We start from the raw sequence: 27,934 nt of genomic DNA on the forward strand, positions 1-27,934 counted from the left end.
AACAAGAGCAGGGTTGCTCCTAGAAGAAGAGGGATTTGCTCCGCAGACAACAAGCTGGGTGTCCTCTGAGGTTTTGTGACAGCAAGGTCTCCCCTCTGGTCCCATAGCATTTACGTGTGCCTCTAATATAATTTTTAGTTTGGCTGCTTGACCCAGTGCTTCCGAGCCTGGCTTCTTCCCCAGCCCACCAGCTGCTCCAGGGCACTGTCGTTCTTGTTCATCTGTGGTCTCCTGGGCCAGCAGAGTGCCTGGAGCATGGTGGATGCCCAGTGTCTGGACATTTCTTTCCTTTTTCCCTGCTCATATATCATTCTCCAATTCGCACTTTGGCACAGGTGTTTTCACTTCTGCTGTTATTGCTTTAAATAAAAATAGTGACTGTTTGCTAAGTTCATTCCAAGCACCTTACATTTGCTATCTCAGGGAATCCTGGTATCCATTGAGCAAAGGAGGTTTTATTATTCCCATTTAAAAGATGAGAAAATTGATGCTTAGAAAGATTTGAACTGATTTGCCTAAGGTCACAGATGTTCAAGCTGGTTTTAGAAAAGGCAGAGGAACCAGAGATCAAATTGCCAACATCTGCTGGACCATCAAAAAAGCAAGAGAGTTCCAGAAAAACATCTATTTCTGCTTTATTGACTATGCCAAAGCCTGTGTGGATCACAACAAACTGTGGAAAATTCCGAAAGAGATGGGAATACCAGACCACCTTACCTGCCTCTTGAGAAACCTGTATGCAGGTCAGGAAGCAACAGTTAGAACTGGACATGGAACAACAGACTGGTTCCAAATAGGAAAAGGAGTACGTCAAGGCTGTATATTGTCACCCTGCTTATTTAACTTATATGCAGAGTACATCATGAGAAACGCTGGGCTGGAAGAAGCACAGGGTGGAATCAGGATTGCTGGGAGAAATATCAATAACCTCAGATATGCAGATGACACCACCCTTATGGCAGAAAGTGAAGAGAAGCTAAAAAGCCTCTTGATGAAAGTGAAAGAGGAGAGTGAAAAAGTTGGCTTAAAGCTCAACATTCAGAAAACAAAGATTATGGCATCCGGTCCCATCACTTCATGGGAAATAGATGGGGAAACAGTAGAAACAGTGTCAGACTTTATTTTTTTGGGCTCCAAAATCACTGCAGATGGTGACTGCAGCCATGAAATTAAAAGACGCTTACTCCTTGGAAGAAAAGTTATGACCAACCTAGACAGCATATTCAAAAGCAGAGACATTACTTTGCCAACAAAGGTCCATCTAGTCAAGGCTATGGTTTTTCCTGTGGTCATGTATGAGTGTGAGAGTGGGACTGTGAAGAAAGCTGAGTGCTAAAGAATTGATGCTTTTGAACTGTGGTGTTGGAGAAGACTCTTGAGAGTCCCTTGGACTGCAAGGAGATCCAACCAGTCCATTCTGAAGGAGATCAGCCCTGGGATTTCTTTGGAAGGAATGATGCTAAAGCTGAAACTCCAGTACTTTGGCCACCTCATGCAAAGAGTTACTTTGGCCACCTCATGCGAAGAGTTGACTCACTGGAAAAAACTCTGATGCTGGGAGGGATTGAGGGCAGGAGGAGAAGGGGACGACAGAGGATGAGATGGCTGGATGGCATCACTGACTCGATGGACGTGAGTCTGAGTGAACTCCGGGAGTTGGTGATGGACAGGGAGGCCTGGCGTGCTGCGATTCATGGGGTCGCAGAGTCGGACACTACTGAGCGATTGAAGTGAACTGAACTCAACATAGGCCAGGAGGGGCTGAGTTGATTTCAAACCCAGAGCAATCTTGTTCCAAGCCTGGTTTTCCCTGCTACAGCATACAGCCCCTAAGATTTACTTGGGCCATCAGTTAACATCTGGTAACTGCCTGCTGTATGCAAGGCACTGCTCTGGGTCCTGGGGACAAGTAGAAATGAGACATGAGGACCGGCTAATGAAGTGATCATTTCAGGAGGTGAGGAATGTTAGGAGGAAGAGGGAAGGGGATGTGGCAGAGACTCACAGGTAGGGGAGGAGATGGGCCACCTGCAGCTCAAGGAAGGCCTCTTTGAGGAGGTCACATTTGGATCCGTAACACAATGCACTGAGGGAGACAGCAAGATAAAAACTGGGGAGAACTTTCCAGCAGGGGGAACAGTAGGTGTGAAAGCCCTGAGGTGGCAATGACCTTGGATTGTTCAAAAAGGAGGAGGAGAGCTGTGTGGCTGAAGGGCGGCAAGGAGAGGAGAGAGAAAGATGTTGGGCTGGAGATCAAGCCAGGGTCTGTGTCATCCTGAGCTTCTCAGGTCCGGAGTGAGAAGCTGGGATTTTATGCTGAGTGTGCTTGAGGCTGGTTGGGCTTTAAGCTGGCAGAGAGATGTCTGCTTTACACTTGGAAAAATCACTCTTTGCCATGTGGTGGGCAGATTGTAGGAGGGCGAGGGTGGAGGCAGGGGGGCCCGCTAGGAGGCTGTCAGAATAGCCTCTGGGAGAGATGGTGCTGATGTGGACCAGGGAGGCAGCAGTGGTGATGAGGGGAGAGGTGGGTTTTAAAGTCTCTGGCGGATTATGGAGGAGTGCGGAAATGGAAAGTCTCCAGGAGGACTCCCAGGCTTTTGGCCTAAGCAACTGGCTGCTGCTGCTGCTAAGTCGCTTCGCTCGTGGCCGACTCTGTGCGACCCCATAGACGGCAGCCCACCAGGCTCCCCCGTCCCTGGGATTCTGGAGAGATGTTATCACTGCTGTTTGGTCACTAAAAAGTCGTGTTTGATTCTTTCGCGACCCCACGGACTGTGGTGTAACCCTCCAGGCCCCTCTGTCCATGGCATTTCCCTGGCAACAGTACTGGCGTGGGCTGCCATTTTCTTCTCCAGGGGATCCTCCCAGCCCAGGGCTGAACCTGTGTCTCCCAGGTCTCTTGCATTGCAGGTGGACTCTTTACCACTGAGCCACCAGGGAAGCCCAGAGAGTTGGTGATGTTTGGTGTTTATTATAAAGGGGAGCAGAGCTCATTGGAAATCAAGAATCGAGAGTTCGTTTTGGCTGAAAATTGGGTCATTTGTAGAGATGTGGATGGACCTAGAGACTCACACAGTGAGGTAAGTCAGGAAGAGAAAAACAAATATTATATATTAATGCCATGTATGTGGAGTCTAGAAAAATGGTATAGGTGATTTTATTTGCAAAACAGAATTAGAGACACAGATGTGGAGAACAAACGCTTGGGCCGCGAGGGGTGGAGGGGAGGGATGAACTGCGGTCCTGGGATTGACATATATACACTCTTGATGCTGTGTATAGAGCAGAGAACCAACGAGAAACTACTGTATAGCTCAGAGAGCTTGGCTCGGTGCTCTGTGCTGGCCTAAATGGAAAGGAAGTCCACAAAGGAGGGTGCATATGTCACGTAGAGCTGATTCACCGTGCTGTACCGTCGAAACTAACACAACATTGTAAAGCAACTATACTCCAATAACAATTAACTAAAAATAAGTTTGAAATATATATGAAAAAATTAATTTATTAAGATGAAAATTTTTTTATATTAGATGATTTAATTTTAATTAAATTTATCAAATTGTGATGGTTTTTGGCATACATCAGTATGAACCAGCCACCTGCACACACATGTCGCCGCCCTCTGGAGCCCCCCTCCCCCCCGACGCCATCCCTCTAGGTAGTCACAGAGCGCCAGCTCTGGGTGCCCTGCGTCATATATCAGACTCCCACCGGCTATCTGTTCTGCATGTGGTATATGTTTCAGTGCTGTTCTCTCAGATCATCCCACCCTCTCCTTCTCTCACTGAGTCCAAAACTCTGTTCTTTATTGAAATACCTGTTTGTGAGTGGCTAGATGAGTCTGGAGATCCTGGGAGAGTCCAGGCTAGTAATGTAAGTCAGGCGTGGATGGTATTGGAAGCCACAGTACTGGATGATATCTAGGGGAGAGAAGAGGTTGGTTAGGGCTTTGGAGGGAATGGGGTGCTGACTCCTGAGTTCCAGTTGAATGGAACCCCTGGTGGCTGCTGTTCCACCTTGGCTGTAGGGATCATGACAGTAACACTGTCATCTCAGATGGGTCTCATAGGCTCCCTTTCCTTCTGGGATCCTATGCTGGTCCTGATCTCTGAAATCCTGATTCTGCCTCAGTGTATTAAGAATACATGTAATATTCTTATATGTAATAAAAGAGTTGGTAATAAAATATAATAAAAGAGCTGGTAGTTCAGCACATGCACGGGGAGCTCTGATTTCTGACCTCTTGGCTTCCAGGAGGAGTGTGAGCTCAGAGTGTGGGCTGGACCAGACCCTGGGTATCTGGGGGCTTGGTCCTACCCATCTGCAGACCTGGTCGCTCTTGAACGCTTTAAGCCATCCTCATCCTCCGGGTATTTCTCTGCCTCCCCATCCTCCCCAGGCCTGAAACCTGTGCAGCCGACCCTCAGAGGTTTCTTGAGGGGAATATGGTGGAGCCCCACCTGAGATTCATGACTTTCCCCCACCACACTCTCCATGCCCCCTCCCAGAAGAGCGCTCTGAGGACCATCAACCTGACCATCCCTGACGCTGATGTATGTAGTCAGAGGAAGAGGGCAAGTGCATGGGGATGAGGAGGGGCAGCTTACACCAGAGCTTTGATTCCTCCCACTGCCCGGGAACACGAGGCAGCCAACAGACAACTGGATTTCCTTTTTCTCCTGGTGACACGGCTGCATATATTTCATTTCCTAACAGAGTTTTATTGCTGTTTCAGGATGGTAGGAGTAATTCTGAATGCTTTCTGGGGCTCTCATTTCCTTCCAAACTGGAGATCACTAGGATCACGATGAAAACTGACTCAGAATTGGAAGCTGCATCTTTAACTGCTCTTGCAAAGTTGGGGGAAAAGGCAGCTGTGGGTTATGAAAGAGCCTATTTGGTGCCCAGAGCAGAGACTGCATGGCTGCTGCTGTGGAGAATGGCAGGCCTGCTGTCCACCCGGAGCTGTAGAGCTCCATAATGTGGGCACTGAGCTGCCAGCTGCAGACTGGGGCAGCTTGGTCCCAGGGCCACCATAGGGCAGTCCCCACCCTGGGAGTGCTGGGCTGAGAGGGGGACCCTGGAAGAGTATGGGTTTATTTTCACTGTTGGTTTTCCTGGAAGGCAGAGGGGGCTAATAATAATGAAGGGGTTCTGTGTGGCAGATACATCCCCATAAAGCAGAGAGGCTGTGGGCAGAGGCTTTGGAGTGGTGGCTCTAGCACCTACCATTCTCGAGTCTCAGTTTTACTATCTGTAAAATGGGGATGATGATAGAACTGCCTTGCTGGGGTAAGTAGATGAGATGCAGAGAGCTGGGCACAGGGCACAGTGCATGGCGCACTGCCAGGATGTCCCCCAAGGTCGCTGCTCTTGGGGAGGACATGGTGGGCAGAGGCATGTGCTCCAAGCCAGCTTGTGAACGGCAGCCCTGCCAGCTGCTCCTCTCCAGATGTGGGCCCCAGCTCCAGCGTGGGCTTCTACTTCAACCAGGAGTGTCTTCTTGGACATGAACTTCCTTCTCTGGACAGAAAATTGTTAATTTGCACATTTTTTTCCCCATGACGCTTTGTTGAGCTCATATTAGGCACCAGGCTCCATGCCTGGAACTCAGGATGCATAGTGTGAATCAGATACTCAGAATCCCCAGCCTTTGACCAGAGACACCTGCTGCTGCTGCTGGGCTTGGGCCCCTGGGATGCTGTGGCTGGCCCAGAGTCACACAGGAGTCAGGGGGCTTTCTGGAGGCCAGGGCATGGGCTGTGGTCCTTGGGGCTTGGCGTTCTATTGTATTCATTCCTCTGGAGGCGGCAGAGTGTGGTGGAGTCGGATCTGCTCCGTTTCTTGAGTGACCGAAGCTCTCTGGACTCGTTTTCTCATCTGTAAGCCAGGGATAGGAACACTGCCTTCACAGGCAGGCTGTGAGGAGGTCGTGAATCGGAGCGTGCGGGGCTAGCACACCGGAGATGCTCTGTGACTGGTCTTTGCACCCCTCCTCCCCCACCCAGCACTCCTGGCTGGGAGGACGTTTGCCCTTGGGAGGAGGAGCAGGGCTGACCTTGGCTCTGGCGGCCACATTTCTGTCACTGTGGCCTGCCCCACTGGCATTGATCAAACTATTATCCCAGTTGTTCCCATCCTCCTCTGAGCCCTGCAGCAGCCCTGGCATTTCCAGGACCGTCCAGAGCCTGGTGATGGATGGTGCCACAGTCCAGGCCTCGCCTGTGATGGGCCCAGGCGGGCGTGGGCATGTGATGGATCAGCCCAAGGATGGTATTTTGGAAGGAAAGTTCAAATTATATTTCAGGATAATACCCTGCCTCCCCTGGCCCCCACCCTGAATCCCATTTGTAATCTGGCCCAAGAAGTCCTGGCGGGAGTTAACTAGCTTGTGATGGATGGGCTGGCACTTATGTTCAGCCTGCAGATCCTGACTCTTAATTAATATAGATGTGGGTTTAATTTGGGGGGTTAGCAGGGCTGCATGGGGCCACAGAGCCCTTGGCCACCTGTGTTTGCTCCCAGACTGGCCTGGCTGCCTGGGCCAGGGTGCCTAGCCATCTCACCCATTCTCGCAGAGCTCCTGGTCTCTGTGGACCACTGGCTCTGTTATGACTGGTCTCTGCCATCCTTTTGCTTTTATTACCAAGGGAGGTGCCCTCCAGGTGGTGTGGGGAGGCTGCTGCACAGGCACCTTCTTTGGGAGTCAGCTCCCCGACCCAGGGGAGGATGGGGGAGGCCAGGGTGAGTGGAGGGTACAGCTCTCTTCTCCTTCCTGGGCATGGCTGTGGTTTCTGACTATCTGCGTGGTGTTAGGGGAGATGAACTGCTGGTATGTGTGTAAGAAAGTGAGAGGGCATTGCGTGTGTCAGTGTGAGTGTGTGTGCATGAATTGAGCAGCACTGTGTGAGTGTGAGTGTGCATGTGAGTGGGTCATGGGTGCAGGCGTGCATACCTGAGAGTGGGGTGGTGAATGTGTTTGAGTGTCGTGAGCCCTGGTGTGCTGGTGAGTGTTCAACGACGGCTCTCCAAGGAAACAGAAAACTTTATAGTTTCGCTGGTTCCTGGGGTGTAAATACTCCCACAGTGGCTGATTTTGAGTGTTGTGATGTCCTTGAACATGTAGTTGGGAAGGGATGTGTGTGTGTTAGTTGCTCAATTGTGTCTGACACTTTGCGACCTCATGGATTGTAGCTTGCCAGTCTCCTTTGTCCGTGGAACTCTCCAGGCAAGAATACTGGAGTGGGTTACCATTCTCTTCTCCAGGGGATCTTCCCAACCGAGGGATCGAACCTGGGTCTCCTACATTTCAGGCATTTTCTTTACCAGCTGAGCCACCAGGGATGATGTACCATTATGTGGTATTTCAGATACAACAGACATTAGTAGCTCCATGAACACAGATAATAGTAAAGTGTAGCAAAATAACGAGGAAGTGATGAGTTTTGTGTATTTGTCAATTTTATTTGTAATGTAATTTGCTTAATTATATGTTTGTTATTTGATTTATAGTGACTGCGTTGGGTAACTGGCTCACAAAATTCCTGAAAATTTAACAGTAGCCTCTCATGAGATGGTTCAGGCTGGTTCCAGCATACTACTGTGGGAATGAGTGTGTGAGATGAATGTGAGTATGCAGGTGTAGGTGAGTGTGTTTGAGTGTGTGTGAAGGTGTGAATGTGAATACATGAATGTGAGAATGTGGCCCTGAGTGTGAGTGTGTGAGCACAAGTGTGCCCGTTTATGAGTGTGAGCATGCAAGTGTATGTGAATGAGTGGGGGGCACATACACAAAAGTCACCCATGCAGGTGTGTGTGAGTGAGGGGGGGGTGTATACACAAAAGTCAGTGAGTTTGGGGGCTTTCTTGGTGGCTCAGTGGTGAAGGGTGTGCCTGTCAATGCAGGAGACATGGGTTCAATGCCTGGCCCGGGAAGCGGCTACATGCCGGGAAGCGGTTAAGCCCGTGCACCCCAACTACTGCAGCCTGCACGCTCTAGAACCTGTGCTCTGAAACAAGAGAAGCCACCGCAATGAGGAGCCTTGTAGCAATGAGGACCCAGCACAGCCAATGAAGAACAGAATAAAATCATTTAAAAACATGAGTTTTAAAGGACAAAATCAGGGGCAGGCTCCAGCCCAAGAACTCGGAGGGAAGAGGCTCAGATCCTAGGGTGACTGAGACTCCCAGCACAGCAGAGCCTGGCTGGGCCCAGTCCCATCAACCTTCCGGAGCAGAGGGGAAGAGGGGAGGGGCTTCTGTGCACCTTCGTGGGTCTGGGGCTGAGTGTCTGCCTTCCCGCAACTGAGCCCCTCTCTTGTATTTCTGCTTTTGGTTTCCCGTCCACCAGCCTGGAAAGTATAACTGGTGTCCCTGACACTTTATTCTTTCCTTGCCTTCCTTTCCTGTAGCCAAAGGCCCTCCTCTCCACCCCAGCACCCCAGCCTGTGTTCAGGCTCCATTGGGTCATGCTTGGGCGGTGGTTTTGAAATTTTTATGACTGATGGACCTTTGCCCTCCAGGTCATGCTCCCTCTTGCAGAATTGTCAAGTGGATTTTTCAAAATCAAACCCTTTCTCTCACCCTATGCTATGTCCACACTGCTTTCTGTGGTCTGCCACGACTTAGACTTCAGCCTCATCTATACGACACCCCTGGGACCCCCACTCTGCTGCAACAAAGAAGGCTCTGGTGATGCCGCCAGCACACCCACTGCCTCTGGCTCAGTTTCACACCCCGCTTCACCCCTCCTGGGTGGAGGACTCCTGCCCTCCTTTCACCTGGTACTGCCCACACTTCCCTCTGGGGCTGGCACAGAGAATCCTTCCCTGGACCGGTGTTTATGTGCCGCTCTCCACTGTGAGGTCTTCATGGACAGTGATCTTCACCAGCCTGGCCCCCATCTGGCACCGGGAGGTATGAGGCTCCATGCACGGTGCCTGTGTGAGGGCAGAGACTGGTTCTGCTGCAGAAGCTGCCTTTGGAGGCCCCCAGAGGGGCAGGGGCACCCATGAGCCCTGTGCTGCGCTTCACTCCTAGCTGTGGTTGGCACTGCCTCTTCAAAGGCAAGTTCCAGAGGAAACAAATTAAATCTGAGTAAATATCAGGGGGTAATTATGTAAATTAAATGCATAAGTAAAAGAACATTTGTCACGAGGTCAGCAGAGAGCTGTGAAGACTGGGGTTTCCTGAGCCTGGGCTGCGGAGGAGCAGGAGGGGCAGGGTGGTGCTGGAGGTGGCATGGAGGGGGCAGTGTCACTGGTGAGACAGGCCCATCGTTCGGAGCCCTGGCCACATGCAGACTTCAGTCCAGGCGCTTGTATCCATCCTCCCACTCGCTCTCTGTGGTGGTCCTCAGAGGAGGCCCCACCCTGCCCATTTTACAGAGGTGGCAACTGAGGCTCCGAGAGCTAAGGGGGCATGATCAGGCTATAGATGACACCATGTATGAGCCCGTCTCCTAGTGTCAGGCTCCAAATCCCGACTCTCCTGCCTGGGAGCCAGAGCCCTGCCTTGGAAAGGCCCCAGCAAGAGCTGGGCCGCAGCTGCTCAGGCTGCCCGGCTCTGGTCGTGGGGGATACTCAGGCGCACACGGGGGCTCTGGGCTGCCTCCAGAGCGACTGACTGCTGCCCCCCGGTCCTGCCTCTGCTTCAGAGACTTGGAGTAAGCCACAGGGTGGGGATGGTGTGACCTGGGCCACAGTCCTGGTCTCAGCTGACCCAAGGGTCCCGCTGATGCCATTCCTTTGTCCTGCTGCTTTCTGGCCAGTCCCAAGAATGCCGCTGTGGCTCTCCACCTCAGGAGCACATCGGGCTCGGTATCCCTCGCGGCCACACGGAGCCATCGGCAGGTCTGGGCAGGCTCCGGGTCCAGGAGCAACTTGGTCCTGCTGTTCTCTTGGCCTGGAGTACACGTCTCTCTCTTGCGAGAAAGGCCACCTAGGCATACAGGCTCCAGGGCTAAGCTCTCTAAAGGTTTCCTGGAGACCCGTCCTCCCCCAACACTGCCTCAGGAAACAGACTGCTTCTTGGGCATTTCTCATGGGTCCTAACGCAGCTTCAAGCCTTGCTTGCGTATCTGTTTCCATCGAGCTCCTTGTCTGATCCTCTCTCAAGCCTCCACAGTGGCTATGGCACAGTGGGCAACCAGACACGTGCTTGCAGAAAGCCTGAGTCAGAGGCCAGTCCCATCTCCTTGGCACTGGAGGTGGGAGGCTGCTGCTGGTCCCAGGGCAGTGAGGAATGGTGGGGGCAGCGAGGATTGGGGTCAGCCAATGGCGTCCCTCAGCATTCCTCCCCTCCCCCCGCCCTGAGCAGGTCTGAAGATGTGGAACCCAGCTCAGAGTAGTTTCCAAGTCAACCCAGTCGAGCTGCCATTTCCAGGAGCGTGGGCTTTTCCGCACAGTGATAATTTACGAAATTAATGAAGATGCTGCATTTCACTGTGTAATGTCAGTTATTAATACTGATTGCAAATTAACAGCTGGTAATAGCAGGCGTCACATTTCCATCTTCTTTCCGTTTCTAAAAGCTAGACTCTAGCAGTTGACCAGCTTGCTGTGAAGCCTCTCTGGAGCTTTGGGTACCTAAGGTGACCACTCTGTAGGCCTGGGTAGGGGTCTGGGGGCTGCCCTGGCCACCACCAGCAAGTCCTGTACCTTGATGGGACACAGAGCAGAGTCTTTGACTCAGTGTGTGGCCGTGGGGTTGAACCAGCTCTGTTCGGAGCTGGGGGCTAATCTGTGAAATGGGTGTAATCTGGCAATGCCCCCAGGGGTATGTGAGGCTCAGGTGAAGTGTGTGTGACAGGTACCTGCCTCCGAATGTGCACATGGTCAGGGGCTCTGACCTGCCTCCTTGCTATCCCTTCCCAGGAGCTGTTGGCTAATCGGCAGATGTGAGTAAAGAGCTCTGACTCCAGCATTCTAGGTTTGAATCCCCATCCTGCCTCTAATGGGCTGGATGACTTTGGGCCAGACATTAGGGCGTCATGGGGATTAAATAAGACAATATGTGCCAAATGCTTAGCATCGTGCTGACACATCAGGCCTTAATGAGCCAGTACTGTGATGATTATTCCGTCATCCTCACCACATGGCTTCATTCCTGTCGTGCCTCTGAGGCAGGTCGTTTGTTGGTGGCATTATCAAGGAGCAAAGTCACTGTCTTTGGGGCCCTTGGAAATTCAAATGTGATTGTTTTGGCTAAACACTTGGAAATCACTTTTCTAGACTTGCTTCTAGTTGTTGCAGTTCAGTCACTCAGTCATGTCTGAGTCTGTGGGATCCCACGGACTGCAGCACGCCAGGCTTCCCTGTCCTTCACCATCTCCTGGAGTGTGCTCAAACTCATGTCTGTTGAGACAGTGATGCCTTCCAACCATCTTATCCTCTGTTGCTCCCTTCTCCTCTTGCCCTCAGTCTTTCCCAGTTTCAGGGTCTTTTCCAATGAGTCAGCTCTTCTCATCAGGAAGCTCCCAAGTATTGGAGCTTCAGCTTCAGTATCAGTTCTTCCAATGAATATTCAGGGTTGATTTCCTTTAGGACTGACTGGTTTGATCTTGCTGTCCAAGGGACTCTCAAGAGTCTTTAGCACCATAGCTCAAAAACATCAATCTTTGGTGCTCAGCCTTCTTGATGTTCCAACTCTCACATCCATAATGCCTGGAAATCACTTTTCTAGATTTGCTTCCAGATCTTACTCAAATTGAGAAGAGTCCAGGAAAAAAACAGAAATTTCTCAAAGCATGAATGTGGGTTGTTCCTCTTGCTGGCTGTGTGGTGTTGATGGAGGGACTCCTCTGGTTTCAGTTTTCTCATCTGTGAAATGGGATGGTTGTCCCTTCCTCACAGACTGTGGGGAAGGAGAGCGTAAAAGACACATGTTAAGGATTCAGCAGCAACAGGAGAGGGAGTTTTGGTTCTGGGCTTGCTTGCCGGGCTCTAGGGACCTAAAGGCATGTGTGGCCTTTTGGAGCTGGTGGTCAGTTTCCTTAGGGACCTTGTGCTCAGCCTCCTCTGGGCATGTCCCGTATTTTCAGTGGGGTCTTGGTTCCTTCCTGAAAGGTCTGTTGGTGCAAGAATGAAGCTTGCTGAGAAATGCAATTCTGATGTCTCATCCTGAAAAGATGGCAACCAGAGCTGAAGGACTTTAAGCCAATCCTACCTTGGAGGAGGAATTGCTAAAATCAATACCAAATACCTAGTAAGTGAGAGGTGACAGGAACATCAAACTTTATTTGTGAAAATTTTAAGAATCATTAGTATATTATCGATTCTTTAGAAATATGATCTCAGTCCATTGATGGAAAGGAATTGCAAATCAGAGGGACTATTTATTGCAGCGGGAATAAGGGATCTGCCAGATTAAGAAAAACTACTGAAGGAGCCAGAGATTTGAAGCATGAAAGACAGTAGCAGATCAACACTGCAGAATTTTCTCCAAATATTGGAACCCAACTCGGAACAGAAGTTGGTGAGGGATTATTTTATAAACCTATTTTCATCATAACATGTGTAAAATGCAAATTTTGATCATTATGTAAATTAGCTACTTGGTGTAATTTACTTAATTCAAAGCACTTAATGCAGCGTGGTATGTTTTTTTTCCAAAGTGCCAGAGTAGACGTTTATTTTAAATTGTTTTTAATCTCGGCCTTCCAGCGTGATTATTTAAAATGTTTTCCCCCTTGTGTTTGTTTTTTAAATGGAAAAGAATAGAGTTTGGGGAGAAGTGAGGATGCTGTGATCACATGGTGTCCTCCTTTGCCAGGCTCCAGGCAGTGGGTGTGAGTAAGGCTCACACGTGGACCTCTGTGTCTGAAATGACACGTGGGTGCACACGCCGTGTGAATGTGCTCTTTCTTCTTTACAGAATCTGCTCACGTATGGTTTCATGGCTTGTTCTGAGACCTGTATGAACAGAAAGCTCCTGGATATTATTGGCCCCTATTATGGGCAGAAATCTGCTCTCTTTCTCAGAGAGTTTTCAATGTCAGCCCTTCCCCTTCAGCCACTTTACAACTTTGGAATTTCCATTAGCACAGAAGGGAGACCTGACCTTTTTAGTCTTCTATTGTATCATCCGATTGTCAGGACGGCACCTCCCTTCTGGATGAGCCTCTAGAGCAAGAGAGATGATTTGTTCATTTGGGTACCTTTCGGGGCCGTCTCCAGTGCTGATATAAGGTTGGGAGGGAGCTGACAGCCCCTGAGCATCTCTGTTGCTGTGTGCCCTGGTAGATCCTCAGCGGAGGATCCTCAGTGGAGGATCACGGTGCTCCCAGGAGGAAGGTGGGGTGAGCCCTGTTTGCAGATGAAGGGACAGGCTCAGAGAAGTGGCTGCCCACGGTTGCAGGGCTTGTGAAGGATGGGATCTGAATGCTTGCTTGTGCTTATTCTGTAGCCCCTGGAGTGTGGCCATTGGGGCCACTTCTGTGTGCCTTTCCCTCAGCTCTATCCCTGGTCACCATGCCGAGGGTGTTGTGTTATTACTTAGGTATGACCAGGCTGGCAGATCAGGAGACAACTCCCATTGAAAAGATAGTTTGTGATAATTCCCAGATGGAGGGGGTACACCATGCCTTGGGTGGTCATTGGGGGAGGCACCAGGGCTGATCAGGAGGCTGGGGAAGGGAAACTATAGGCAAGAGCCCTTTCTGTGATTTCCACAGTAAAGAATGGGTGAGGTGGGCTAGGCAGGTTCAGAGTTGGCGAATTGGAATAATTTTGGCAGACTCTGGGGCATGGGTGTCTTGAGTCGTCTAGTACCTGGTCCTGGGATGATTGGAGCAGGTGAATAGTGGCTCAAAATGTGGGACTCCCATGGAGGAGGTGTTCGGGGTGTGGGCTTTGGGTGGCTGGTTTACATATGAATGGGGTGCTTTGGGGCAAGTTGTTTACTATCTTTAAGAATTGATTTTCTCTCTGAGGGGCAGCTCTCCAGGGTCAGCAAAGCGCCACATGTCAAAACATCTGAATACCAAAAATAAAAGACATGGTTAATACAGAGGGCAGGGTTTTGGGGAGTTGGGGATGGGAAGTCACTCTGAAGGACTCCCTGGGCCAGTTGAGCAGCTGAGATTGTGACCAGGACAGGGGAGACCTCCTTCCCAGATGAGAACCTCAGCAGGAAGCTGTAGAACAGTGGCACTGTGCCACCACGAGAGGGGGGATAGTGCTTGAGGGTCCTTCTGCTCACCTATAGCCAGCCCCTGCCTGGGCCCTGGGGGCATTAGCTCTGGGGTGACCTTGTCACCTCATGACAGGGAGAGGCCTGCATCCTGCTTTCCTGAGAGCCGGCTGGATGCACCTCAGCTGTGGGTCTCTGCTCCTCTCTTTGCTGAACTCCCATGGGCCTGCTTTGTGACCACCAGACTTCCCTGGAGATGGCTTTTATCACACCCACATGGACTGAAAATGCACCCATGAAATGCAGTCCGCAAATGAAACACACTCTGGCATGTGGGCGGCGCTCAGTGAATGGTGGGGCGGAGCCACTCTCTGCTGCGGGCTCAGTCTTACGTGCAGGACTGACAGCTCCTTGAGTCCTTGAGGACAGGGCTGTGGAGTTTCCAGATCCTGCTGTTCCCAGAGCAGTGGTCACGAAATAGTCAAGGAAGGAGACGGGGAGAAGGGAGGGAGGAACCCACAGCTGGGCAGCTGAGTTATGGGAGGTGGGGCACCAAATGGGTTTTGAAAAGAGGGAAAGGGTACCAGCTTCTGATCGAAGCTGCAGCAGGCGGGTCTTTGTGATCTCTTACCCTGGAAATTGTGGGTGCTTCCTCCTCTGCAAATCTAGCCTCCGTCACACCCCGGTTCTGTAGCTATTCCATGAATGACATGAATGGTGGCATTTTGAGTTGGTGCTGGGGAGAGGAGTAAGCAATACAGGGAGAGAGGAGCCTGAGCAGAGGTCTTGGAGATGAATTTGAATTTGGGTCAACTATTTGAACCATGTATTTGGAGGCCAGATACAAAAGGAAATTTTTTTTTCAAAAAGTCAGTAGAATGAAAACTGTGTCTCAGCGTTGGAAAATTTGCCAAAAATCCCCAAACACTTCTAACTGTGAACTTCTGGATATGAGGTGGCAGCCTTCATACATACATATGTATATTACAGATGGTAAAATATTCTTTATAAGTACTCTCAGTGCTTGGACATTTCTTGGAAATTGAAAATGGTATGGGAAGCAATTTGAAATATGTTCTTTCATTTCAACTACTTTTCAGAAAGTATTTAAAATACCCATGACTATATGATTTTTTTTTTTTCCCTGAAGGAGTAGTGAGATAGTAGAGATACAACCTTAAATTCTGGGGGAAAAAAAGCTTGCCCAACTTCAATTTCTTGTTTGCCTCCATCGGATACAGGACAATTATATGGTTGGTGAATTTGCCCTGGGTTTTAGCCTGGTTCTTGCTTTAGTTCAGTTGGTTCCACTGACTTTGGCTGAACGTGACTCTGTGCTGGGCATGGAGCCTTGGGCTTGGACAAAGAAATGAGGGCGATCTAGTTCTTGCTTCCCTGGTCCTGGAGCTTTGAAACTTGGGAGACACGTGAATTCTGACTTGAGGCTCTGAGATGGCCTGCAGGGAGGTGTGGTTTCAACTGGGCCTTGATGGAAGGATAGTAGTAGTGTTAGCAGCTCAGTCATATCTGACCCTTTGTGACACCATGGACCGTATAGCCTGCCAGGCTCCTCTGTCCATGGAATTCTCCAGGCAAAATACTGCAGTGGGTAGCCACTCCCTTTTCCAGGGAGTCTTCCCAAGCCAGGGATTGAACCTGGGTCTCCTGCCTTGCAGGCAGATTCTTTACCATCTGAGCCACCAGGGAAGCGCGATGCAAGGCTCTATAAATTTCAAACTGGTGAGTCTCAGCTGAGAGTATAAGGGCACATATGAGGTCTGTATTTGTGTGTGTGGTGGTGGTGTACTGGGTGTGTATGTGTGTGTGGAGGGTGTCCAGGGAAGGGCAAAGAGCTTCTTTTTCTGGAGTTTGGGTGTGTGGTTTCTGCTGGTGGAGGCAGGTGATGGTGATACAAAAGTAAAAACTAGAAAAAGTTGCTAAAACCAGAGAGTCTATTATATGTCAGACTAAGATGTATGGAGTTTATTTATGTTCAATAATAAAGTCTCTTGAAGGTTTATTGTTTGTTTGTGATTGATGGCTTCTTTTGAGAATATTAATTTCTGGGCAAATTTAAAAGAAATGTATTATTCATGGAAAGTTTTAGAGGAGAGCTTTATCATGAGCAGGTATGAACTCTGCAAATATCCTGGTGGACGGCACTGGTGGGGAGGACCGCCGGGTCGGGGGACCTCCTAGGAGGCTGAGGCTGAAGTCCTGGGGAGGAAATGATGGTGTCAGAACCTGCAAAGGCGTCATGGAGATGGGCTTGTGGTGGGATGTTTAGGAGGAGAGGAGAGCCCTTGGCCAGCCTGGGTGTCTGGTACTGATGTTCCCTGAGCAGGCTGATGGGTGATACTAGAGGGAAGCTCAGGAGTGTGGGAGTGTGAGCAGAAGTGCGTGAGGGGAGGGGACTGAGGAAGAGGAAGGAGCCTGAGAGTGTCTGGAGGCCCAGAGAGAAGAGAGAGGGCTTCAAGGTCAGGTGGTCACAGGCTGGGTGTTCTGGAGAACCCATGGAAAATGGAGAGAGAGAAGGGCTGCTGTTGGCTGATGGCTTTCGCAAGAGCTTTAGAGCACTGTGGAGTGGGTGGTGGTGGGCAGAGAAGTGAGTGTTGGGACGTGGTGTGCTGGTGGTTGCCTGGGCCCAGCATTCGGAAGCTGGTCCATGAGGGGAGGAGGGATGGGGTGGAGGGCTGGGGTTCGGGCACTGTGTTCACCTCCTCCCCTGCTGGTGGCGGAGACTCCAGCTTCCTTCCCTGGCGGCTCCACACTTCCAGTCCTCCCTATGCCCAATTCCCATCATGGGGCGAGCAAGGTCCCTCTTCGTTCCGGGTCCCACAGGCTTCATTCTGCAGCTTTCCACGTGCTGTCTCTGCGGTCAGGAGTGTTCTTCCCCTGGCAGTTTCCAGGGCTGGCTCCCACCCTGACTCTGCCAGCAGTGTCCTGAAGTCCAGTCTCTGCTTTCTTCAGCACTCGCACCGCAGTTGGAAATCACCTACTAGGCATGTTGTTTGTTTCCAGTCTGTTCTCCAGACCCTGAAATGTAAGTCCTGTGCCAGCAGGACGACCATGGGCTCATTCGTTCTTGTGCCCCAGCCCCTAGGAGAGGGATCAACACGGAGAAAGCCCTCTGTGAATGTTGGAGGGAAGAAGGGATGAATGAATGTCAACAGGATGCCTTGCATTGGATGGACTTCTGGGGACCAGATCCCTTGAGGGTGGGCCAGTGCAGCTGAGGTCCATCCTGGGGTGCTCACATCGAATTCCTCCCAGGAATGCGCTTGCCCCAGTTCCCTAAACTGCTTCCTTTCTCTGGGGAGCAGGGTGCCTCTCCTGGGAGCCTCTCTCCATCATTCCTGTGGGTGATGACAATGCCCTTGTTCCTGGCTCTTCCCCTGCCCAGCCACCTTGGAGAGCTGTTAGCCGTTTGCCTCCTCCTGCCCTTTCTGGGGCTGACGGGAGGCCCCTCTGGCCCCATCGTCTCCCTCTCTAGTGGAGATGGGTCTGGTTGGAGCTGCGCCAGTGAAGGTGGACTGGGCTGGCCAGTCTGCACAGAGAGGTCCCAGTGGAAGGGCCTGGGCCAAGATCCAGACCCCTGTAGGGGCCAGGGGGCTCCTGGGATGGTCACTCTGCTACCCTGAGAGCAGCCCCATCCCCCCTTATCTAACTTCTTGGAGAATTCTCCCTTTTTGGGGAGCAGCGGTGGACAGCTGACTTTCTTGGGGGATGGGGGTAGGGTGGCGTCCCAAACTCAGTCTTATAGGGAGGAAGGGACTTTTGCTGGAGAAGCAGGCCTCCTTGGCCCCATTCCTGGGGAACAGCAGGCAGGCGGCAATGTTTACCTGTGCTCTTGACTGTCATTCTGCCCCCAGCCACCCTCCCAAGTGCAGCTGAATAAGAACTTCAGAGGCTGCGAGCTGACCTTTTCAACCTAGTGGGAGCAGGCAGCTGGAGCCAGGGGCTGTGGTCCTGTGGGAGCGCTGCCTTCAACCTGCATGACTTATTCCAGGTATGCGGAGCCAGCCGCTGACAGGGAGCTTAAACTCTCTCTGATGGCTCGGCTCCATCAGGGGCTGCCCAAACAGAAGGTGGGAGCACAGCAGCTCAGGGGTTGCGGTGCGGGAGCTCTGTGGGCTTGTGTTCTCTGTGTGTGCACGCCTCTGTGTGCACCTGTGGGTCGCAAGACAGTTGCCACCCCACATGGCACCTCCTGTTCCCTGAGGAAATGAAGCAGTCTTGTGAGTTGAGATGGATTTTGGCGGGAGACCTCAGGGAAGAGACTGGAGGGGACTTCTCCCCCAGCTTGTGAGAACTGGTCATGCTGGCGCGATGCATGAGGACCCTGGACCCCTACCAGACTCGTGGACCTGTGGGCGCACACACAGCCGTGGTGGAGCCCTCGTTGCACCTGTGCTCATGTAAAGCGTGGCTCTGCAGACGTGGCCAGTCTCTGCCACTTTAAGACTTGCAGTTGCCTTGAAAGACACCGGAAGTGGAGTGGGAGCTGGTAGATGGTGGATCTCAGAGTACTACCTTCATGCGAGTCCCATCAGCTATGCTCAGATCTGGGTCAAAGCCAAGGCCATGGGGCAGTGAGGACTGTAAGTGTCCAGGTGAAGGGATAGGGCTTCAGAAGCTGCCAGCGTCCTCCCTGAACTAGCTAACCCTCAGTCCCCCATGTGGGGAAGCTATGTGTTGGAGAGAGTTTTTAAGATACAGGCCTTGCTCTTTCAGTGAACTTTTCATAAGGCGTATTAGATACGATGCATCTAATGAATTTGGTTTATTACTTAGTTATTGCTGAGAAGCAGACCATCCCTGGAATTAGTGGCTTAGAACAAGTCGTTTATAAATAGTCATTTGTGTGTATTTGTGAGAGCGTGTGTGTGTGTGTGTGTGTGTGTGTGAGTCTGTAGGTCAAGCAGGCAGTTTTGCTGTGGTCTCACTCAGCTCAGTTCAGTCGCTCAGTTGTGTCCGACTCTTCTGGTCTCACTGGAGCATCTGAATTCAGCTGACATGTAGCCTGGGGTAGTTGCCTGGTCCACCTGATCCTTCTCCACACGTGTCTGCATCCCTCTGGAGGCTAGCGGAGGGCTCTTCTCCTGGTGGTGGCAGAGTCTGAGAGTGGAAACAGAAATGCCCACTTACTCTAACCTCTACTTGTACCAAGTGACAGCGGTCTTATGAGTCAAAGCAGGTCATGTGGTTGAAGGTAGGGGCTGGGAGGGTCTTCAAAGTGACAGGGCAAGAAGCATGGTAATAGGGAGGCCTGAGTGCAGCTCGTCTCCTGTGTTTGGACCATTGTTTACACTGCATTGGTTAAAAGACAGTTTCTCAGGCAGAGCTGCAGTGGAACTTTCTGAGATGACCCATCACATATGGTCTATATTTGTGCTAGTCAGTATGGTAAGCACCATCCAGATGTGGCCACTGAGTATTTAAAATGTGGCTGGTGTGACCAAGGAACTGAATGTGTGATTTTATTTAATATTAATGAAATTAAGTTTGAATTTAAATAGCTACAGGTGGCTAGTAACAGCCCAGCTTGAGGGGGGAGCATCACGGATCATTTGGGCACAAGCTGTTGCGTGCCTGGCACGGGAGGCCACTGCTGATTTGAGTGAGGGTGTCTGCTGGGTGCTGAGATATTCACAAGCTTACCCTTAGCAGGCGCGAATTGTGCCGTGTGCTTCGGAGAGGGAGAGGCCGGGGTTGACACCAGCCCTGAACTGTTCAAGTTGGGGTGTTGAATTTCTGTTCTTTGAGCCATCTCTGCCCATGTGTCCTGCCATTGCCTCTGATGGGTGAAGAAACTCTGAAGAACCTCTTCACACTTTTCTTTCTAAGGCTAAATAAAGATCTCTAGGGTCCCCAGCAGGTTGGTGGGGACTGCATAGCCTCTCTGGGGGGTCCAAGGGTTATTGAGAGTCTGGAGCCTGTGTGTTGGGAGCCCCTGATGCTGGGGGAGAGGTAAGCCACTGTGTGGTCCTCCATTGGTCACCTTTGGGGGAGTTCGGGGGGCTGGGTGCAGAGGGCCCATCCTGCTGCTTGGTACCCCCTGAGACCCTCGTGCTTTGTCAGACAGGCCTCTCTGGGTGCATGTTTGTGCTCCGGGGCCCAGGCTGATGATGGACAATGCTGGCTGAGATCATGGCTGGGCTAAAATACACGAGCTTGAATGTCAGATGTTTGCGATCTCTGGGGCTCTCATCTGGGGACTGCCGTGTCCTCCGATGGACCATGAGGAGGTCAGCTCTCTGTGCCTCCCAGATGCAGGCCCCTGAGATGGAAGCAGGTGGTAGCTTCATGAACTGTGGTTCCTCACAGTCCTCTGAAAATGATACTCAGGGACTTTCATTCCCAGTGTACAGATAAAAACACGGAGGCACAAAGTAGATGGATGGTTTGCCCAGGAGTTAAGGAACTGTACTAGACTGTAAGCATCTGAGCCTACGGCAGGTGCTCAGACCTCTTCCAGGGCTTCCCCTCGTGATGGGAAATAGGGACCCTGTGCACCTGCCCCCCGGAACCCAGTTATGACTCCACAACGCTGTGGCCTCCTGCCTGGCACTGTGCTTGGCTTTCCATGGCCATTCTGGTCATATCCAGCTAGGACTAGACTTACTGTTGAGCCTGACCTCTTGGCAAGATGGCCAGTGAAGAGACCACTGCTTGCATGGTGCCTGGCACACGTCGAGTTCAAGAAAATTTGTGGAATAGGCACGAAGTGAAAGTTTGCGAAAGAAAGATTGGTTGGAAAAACAATTGGGTTGAATTAACACTGTACACTTTGAGTTTGGGTGACTGGCTGGGCCAAGGTGTGCCCAGGGAAGCCCGTCAGCCCAGGTGCTGGAAGAGGACAGTTTGTGTGATTCAGGCTGGCCCAGAGTATCCTCTGGAGGAGGTGGCTTGGGGGCAGGGCCTTCCTTTGGGAGCTGGGATACAGATATGGACCAGATGAAGGAAACATCCCAGGCTTGAAAAAGTGGCCTATGGACTGAGACTCTGGGCTGTAAGTGACAGAAATCCAGATCAAGTTGGCTCAGGTGGGAAAGGGTATTTTTTTGGCTCATGAAACTGAACAGTCCAGGAGAAGCCGGCTTCACAGATGGATCCAGAGGCTTAAATGACATCAGCAGGACTGTACCCTACTCTCGGACCGGCTTGCTGGGTCCATTTTTGGGCAGATCACCTTTTGGAGAAGTCAGATGCTCATGCAAAGCTGCTGCTGAGAGATTTGGTCCTAATTAAAAATTGCTCAGCAGTCCTGGCCATCACAAGAGTAAGTTTTCACCGATGAGCAACATAGCTGGGCCCCAAACTCCTTCTGGACCCCTGCTCCCTGGTGGTTTATTCCAGCTCCTTATGCTCCCCTCCTGCCCTGGGATTTCATTCTGCCCTCTTGGTGACCGCAGGGGAAAGACCAGATCTGTCTCCCAGATGCTCCGCCAAAATGCCAGGATGATGCCCAGTCCAGGACCATCCTGGACCACGTCCTCACCCCCGATCCAGTCAGGATGTGCAGTTCTCATTGTACTTGGGGGGCAGTCACTTCAGCTGGAAAAAGAGTGGATGAGGAAAGTTCATCTAGGAAAATCAAGTCCCTGGAACAAGACAGTGCCCCAGACCTCAGGGCTGGGGTGTGAGGGTACAGGGTATTCAATTATAAGATTGGGGGAGGGGCCGAGATTGGAACCATGCAAGGCCAGGTCAGTCAGTGGCCTTAGCTCCTCACTGACGGTCAAGGAGTCACAGCCCTGGGGAACAGAGCCAGGTGGAGGGATTGTGGGTCGAGGGTTATGGATCACCATCATGTATAGCAACCAGGACAGAACTACCAGAACTTTCACTCCTATTGGATGAAAAAAATAGGGAGAGAACGGGAAATTCTCACACAGGACACTTTTTGGCTCCAGAATCTGTTGGTGGCAGGAAGTGCTCCCTGCGGTGGGAGACACTTCCCCAAGGGCTGGATGCTGGTATAGAACGTTGGCACCAAATAGATGCCTTGCTTTCCTTTGTTCATTGCTCCACAGAGGCAGACTTGAGTCCTTGTGCAAGGCTTATATGGGGGGTAGTGCTGGTGTTAGACACCCTCCAAGGTCCCTTCCTGCTTAAAGATGGTTCTCTCCCCCTCCTCTTCTCCACTGCTCAGATATCCGTGGGCTCCAAAGCTTTCTGGACCAGGCCTCGAGGCTGGGCCTTGACGTCTCTTTACAAAAGGTGGACAAGAACATTAGCCACGTGTTCACCAGCCTCTTCACCACGATGAAGACGGAGGAGCTGAACCGGTACCGAGACACGCTGCGCCGTGCCATCCTGCTGCTGAGCCCGCAGGGGGCGCACTCCTTCATCAACGAGGTAGGTGATGGGGCCTGGGGCCCCAGGAGCTCTGCCCAGGGCTGCCTGCGGGCTGACTCAGGCGGGCTGCAGGTGCTGTCTGCTCGGGCATGGCTGGAATGGATGTCGGAACCCCTGGATGCTGGGCCCACAGCTCAGACCACAAAGGTGGGGACCGCAGCACAACTTGCCTCCCAACTGGTCCCTGACAAGTGATGCAATGTCTGCCCAGATGCTGAGAGGACTGGGGCAGCTAGTGAGAAGCCTGCTTGTAAGTCCCTGCCAGGGATTTCTGTGGCAAAACTCAGGCCTTTGTTTGTTGCTGTTTGTTTCCTTTTAAGTTTCCTCTCTTTGTTGACAGGCATAAGCCTCTAGAGATAAAACAGATTTCCGGCTCTCTGCAGAGGGGGGCTGCTTTTCTTGGGGGTGTGTTCACACCTGGAGGAGGTGTCGTTTGTGTATGCTTGCACACGTGCTTACTTTTTTGGTGCCTGGGATAATCAATGAGTGTTTTTCTAAACGCCTCTATGAGGGGTTAGGACCTTCTGATGAAGACAGGGCCCGCAAGTGTTTGGGAACAGACAACTAGAAATACCCTGTGAGCCAGTTGATTGGTGGGACCCGGTGATCTAAAGGCAAAGAAGTGACAGTCTGGAGTTGGACTCCTGCCTCTCTGGCCTGGGTGGGTTTCAGGGCCCAGGCTGGCAGCAGTGGACTGAAGGAATCAGGGTTCTGCCGAGCGCTTCCTGCAGCTTTCTTTCTAACCCCAGTCACTTTGTTGGCCCTCTCTGAATGTTAAATGAAGTGAATGGCAGAATTATACTAATTCCACTTGATGTCCTTTGCTTGCTTCTTCTGCTTTCCCCTCTAATTAATTATTACTCAAAATGCTACCTCATGTATCAGGAGCCAGCACGAAGCCCACTGCTGGAGAACTTAAAATTCGGGAATGCTTAATTTCATGCAGTTGGCTGGCCGCCATGCTGCTTTGGGCTAATCAGGCCCCGGATCACGCTGCTGGTCCAGCCAGACTGTGAGGTCTGGGAGGCGTTTGGCATTTTCACCAGAACACATTTCCCTGTATGAAGTGACTCAGGCCAGTCATGGGCAGACGAGGATTAGCAGCACTAATGCATTCAAGGCTTTCTCAGACCATTCCTACCCATGTCCTGGCCGGTGTCTGCTCCTAGGAAAGCTTTTCTCCTTGCTGAATTCTGTCTGCTCTGGGAGTCTGCTCTGGACTGGTGTCTGCTAGTGGTGCCAGGCTCCACCCCTCCCTCTCCTCACCAATCCCTTGCCTCTTCTCCTTGCTTGCAAGTAGGAAAAACATTGGTTTTGGAGGTAAGGGACTTTGGAGTCAAGTCCAGCTCCCCGCTCTGACTCTGTGTGACCCTGAGTGATTTGTTTCACCTCTGAAACTTCAGTATCTTTATCAGAAAGTAGGGATGGAGGGCGTGATGGACACAGAGCTTCTCAAGAAGCACCAGTGCTCATACAATGTTCACATTCAGCATTTCCCTCCCAGAGGAGTTCAGCTCTCCACTCTCTTTCTAGGCCCTACAAGGATTTACTGCAGAACCAAGACAGGCCTAAAGATAGCATTTCCAAGTGGTTAATTATGCACACTCCTGCAGGGTTGGATGCACATGACTTGGCTTTGGCTGGTCAGCTTCTTGATCCCCCAGACCCTGTTTGCAAAGACTTTACTTTGCTGGGTGTGCAGAGCTGGGGTTGCCTGGAGAGTGCTGCTCTTAATATTAGGTAAGAATGACAAGGAGGGAGAGATGTCAGGAGTCTGTGAGGGTAGGACAGCCCCTGGGCTTCATGGCCTCCAGCTCCAGCCCCTCAGAGTCGGTCTCTGGTGCCATATACCCGCTGTCAAGAGGAGGGATTGCCATCATTTCCTGGGTGCCCACTGCAGCCTGGCATTCTGTGTGCCTTCTCTAATCCTCACACTTTGAAAATGAGGCAATTGGAGCTGAAGAAGTTCAATGACTTAAAGTCACACAAGCAGCCATCAGGGTTTAAACAGGACTCAAGTCCAGACTGACCCTCTCCAAAGCCCCTGTATGCCACGCTGCTCTGTATGACTACAGGCACATCTCAGCTTATTACGCTTCCCAGATACTGTGCTTTTTACCAATTGACGGTTTGGGGCAGCCCTGTGCTGTCAGATGATAGTATCTTTTAGCAATGAGGTATCTTTTAATTAGAGTATATACACTGTGTTTTTAGACAGAATGCTGTTGCAGACAATAGAATACAGTATGGTGTAAATGTAACTTTTATATATCTGGAGAAACAAAAACTTTGTGTGACTCACCTTATTGCACTCTATGCTTTATTGAGGTGATCCTGAAACTGAATCCATGCTATCTCTGAAGTCTGCTTATACAGAAAAGACAAGCGTAGACATTACTGTATTGGGTAAAACTCGGCTGTGCTGGTTTCATGGGGGAAGGTGTAATTCAGTTGCCTCTGTCTGGGGTCTGGTGGAAGTTTTTAGGGTGCTTATGCTCAAAGAATTTTAGTGGATCTACTAAGCATGGAAGGAAGGAATCTGGACTGTGGAGGTGAACGTGACCTGAATGGCTGGCTAGCTTAGCAGGTCCCTTAAGAGAGACTTGATGATGCCAGTCCTGGAACAAAACCTCTATTCACTGCTCCTAGGCGTTGCTTGGGCTTTTCAAGCAGAGTAACCCAGCCTCTTCTTTGTGGTGACAAGGACAGAGGATGTTCACAAGGGTGTCCCACTGCCAGGGCACGTCCTGAATTTTACAAAAGATAAAACGTTGGTCTGGGGAAGTAAATGGCCTGACCACCCTCACGCTGTTGATGACGTGTTGATATCAGACAGTCAGGGATTGACCAGTTACAGTGGGGCTGGGTGATGTGGCCCTCCCAGCTGTCAGTCCTTCCCTTCCCTGCTCAAAGAGCCTGCCTGATGGGAGAAAGGGGGGACAGGGTCCTGCTCGACTCGTTCACATTTTGCTACACGTGAATCTGTCGGGTGGACTGGCATTTTCACGGTCGTAAATGTCAAATTCTACATGACTCGGACATGGCTGTCCGGGCCCTGCCAGGCTGTTCATATGCTATGCCGGGAGCCACTGTCCTGTCCAGCGTCCAGGCACTCAGTCCCTGCGAGGGGTTTGGCCTGGGAGCCCATGCACTGCGGGCCCATCTGTGATCCCACTTGCAAGGGGCTACCTTGACCAGGGTTTGTGAGCTTGGGGAATCTAGCCTTGATGGCGGGTGAGTCAAGCGAAGTGCTGTAGGCAAAGGCACTGGAGTCTGCTTGTGGGGCCCTGTGGGCTCATGTAACAGGCCCTATCCCTGATGGCTTGAGTGGTAAAGAATCTGCCTGCAGTCTAGGAGATGGGAGACCTGGGTTGGATCCCTGGGTCAGGAAGATCCCCTGAAGGAGGGCATGGCGACCCACTCAAGTATTCTCCTGAAAAATCCCATGGACAGAGGAGCCTGGTGGGGTGCAGGCCATGGGTCCGGGCCACAAAGAGTCAGACATGACTAGGCACACACACATCTCGTTTCCCTCAGCTTTTATCTCTCAGTGCTGTATCCACATTTCCTCCTCTGAGATCTCTTTTTTAAAAAAAATCACAGTCTTAACAATTACGGCATCAGTGCGTTATCTTTAAAAGGCTCTCCTTGGGGAGACTGGGCTCAGAGGTGACAGAACTCTGGCCTCCCGGTTCCAGACCTGGAGACCCCTGTGAGGCTGCCCTGGGTGGGCAGTGAGGACCCAGGCCATGGAGGGGAGCTTTCTGTGGGCTCAGCACTGGGCCTCCCTTAGTGAGCGGAGCTGGCACCTCCCGGTCATCCCGAACTGGGGACTGAGCCGGACTCATGGTGAGCCTCAGTTCTTCTCCAGACCATTGCCTGCTAACCCAGAATTCTGGAGGATGGTGACAGCAATCTCTGATGCTATACTCAGTGTAACCTGTCAGCCCAAACCACCAGCCAGGGAAGGCTGTGGCAGTCCTGAAGTAATCAAGGTGACAGCTGCTGAGAGGGGCTGAGGGTAGGGATCTTGTTCCTGGCCACTGGAGCCCTCCCCTCTGCTCAGAAGTTCCTTCTCTCCCTCTTTCTCTCTGTTTCATAAACAGATGAAATATTTTAATAGCTTTCATTTAATTCATTTGTGAAATCCCCCTAAACTGGTATTTTGGTTAGAGTTGCTTTGGATTTATAGATTAATTTTGGAAGAAATAGTAACTTTACAATACTTCTTATTCAATAACATGTATTTCTTCATTTTTTTGAAGCTTTCTTTAATGTCCTTCAGTGAGCTTTTGTAGTTTAAGTTCAATTTGTGTACTTATTAAAATATATGTTTCACAGTGTAAAATGTTTGAAAACGGCTGGAATAAGGAGTTAATTAAGACTTAAAAGAGCACATTTAGTTTATATACAAAGGAGTAATAATTCCATGATCCTGGACTTACTAATGTTTTGTATATTGCTTTCTTTCTGCTGCAGACTTATGTTTAGGAAAGGAGTTCCTTCTTTCATTTGTCTAGCATTTAATGAGTCTGATGCTGGGCCAAGTTCTGTGTGTGTGTTAGTCACTCAGTCGTGTCTGACTCTTTGCAACCCCATGGATTGTGGCCCACCAGGCTCTTCTGTCCATGGAATTCTCCAGGCAAGAATACTGGAATTGGTTAACATTTCCTTTTCCAGGCCAGGTTCTGTGGTGGGTACTATAGCTGCTGTCTCTGCTCTCATGGGTCCCCCAGCTTGGTGGGGAGGACAGAGGTGTTAACAGCCCCCTTCACCTATAAAAAGCAGAGGTGTGGACCAGGTTCTGTGAGAGCTCTGAGGTTGGAGCTATGCCCTCTGGTCCAGGAGAAGTGGAGTGGTCAGGGGGCTAGGGCCTCCCTGGAGTGAGGGACACTGGGTCTGGATCTCTAGGAATGAAATCTCATTAGCTTCATGGTCAAGGTGAGGCTGGAGACAGGGCTCTGGAGAGCCCCAGTGTCTTCAGGGTCACCTGTGTGGTGTGGTTGCACCAGCGGGAGTGTTGGCAGGGAGTGGTGAGGCTGAGGCTGAGATGGCAGCAGCAAGGGGCTCCCTAGTCCAGGGGTGGGAAATCCGACCTTCAGGACTGCTTTGTTCTTGGGGTCCTTTCCAGGGTTTCCAAGGTCAGTGGCTATTGTGGCTTCTATAACCTTAGCCCCCGTTCTGTTGGGGGCTGTGAATGTCTTACTGTTATTTCTTCTCCGGGTCAGGTTTGATGCAGAGCACTCCAGTCCACAGTCTGTTTTGGCCCTGGGCTTCATCTCATCTTCTTGGAGGAGATTCTATCCATCCGTGTGTCAGTATCCGTGTGTCCGGTGTCCATCTGTCCATCCACCTGTCCATGCATCCGTGAGTCCTTCCATCCATCTGTCCGTCTATCCACACAGTCATCCATCCATCCAGTACAGATTGGGTGTCTGCTATG

General features: G+C 51.1%; 1 protein-coding gene across 1 annotated transcript in view; it reads left to right on the top strand.

Moving 5' to 3' along the window:
* GRID1 (glutamate ionotropic receptor delta type subunit 1) overlaps positions 1-27,934 on the top strand; it is a 679,937-nt gene that overhangs the window by 185,975 nt on the left and 466,028 nt on the right. The window contains exon 4 of the mRNA XM_040242178.1: positions 22,286-22,491. Within this exon, the coding sequence (XP_040098112.1) occupies positions 22,286-22,491 (206 nt within the window). The remainder of the gene's footprint in view (positions 1-22,285; positions 22,492-27,934) is intronic.

The sequence above is a fragment of the Oryx dammah genome, unplaced genomic scaffold, assembly GCF_014754425.2.
Source record: "Oryx dammah isolate SB20612 unplaced genomic scaffold, SCBI_Odam_1.1 HiC_scaffold_6, whole genome shotgun sequence".
Taxonomy (NCBI): Eukaryota; Metazoa; Chordata; class Mammalia; order Artiodactyla; family Bovidae; genus Oryx; species Oryx dammah.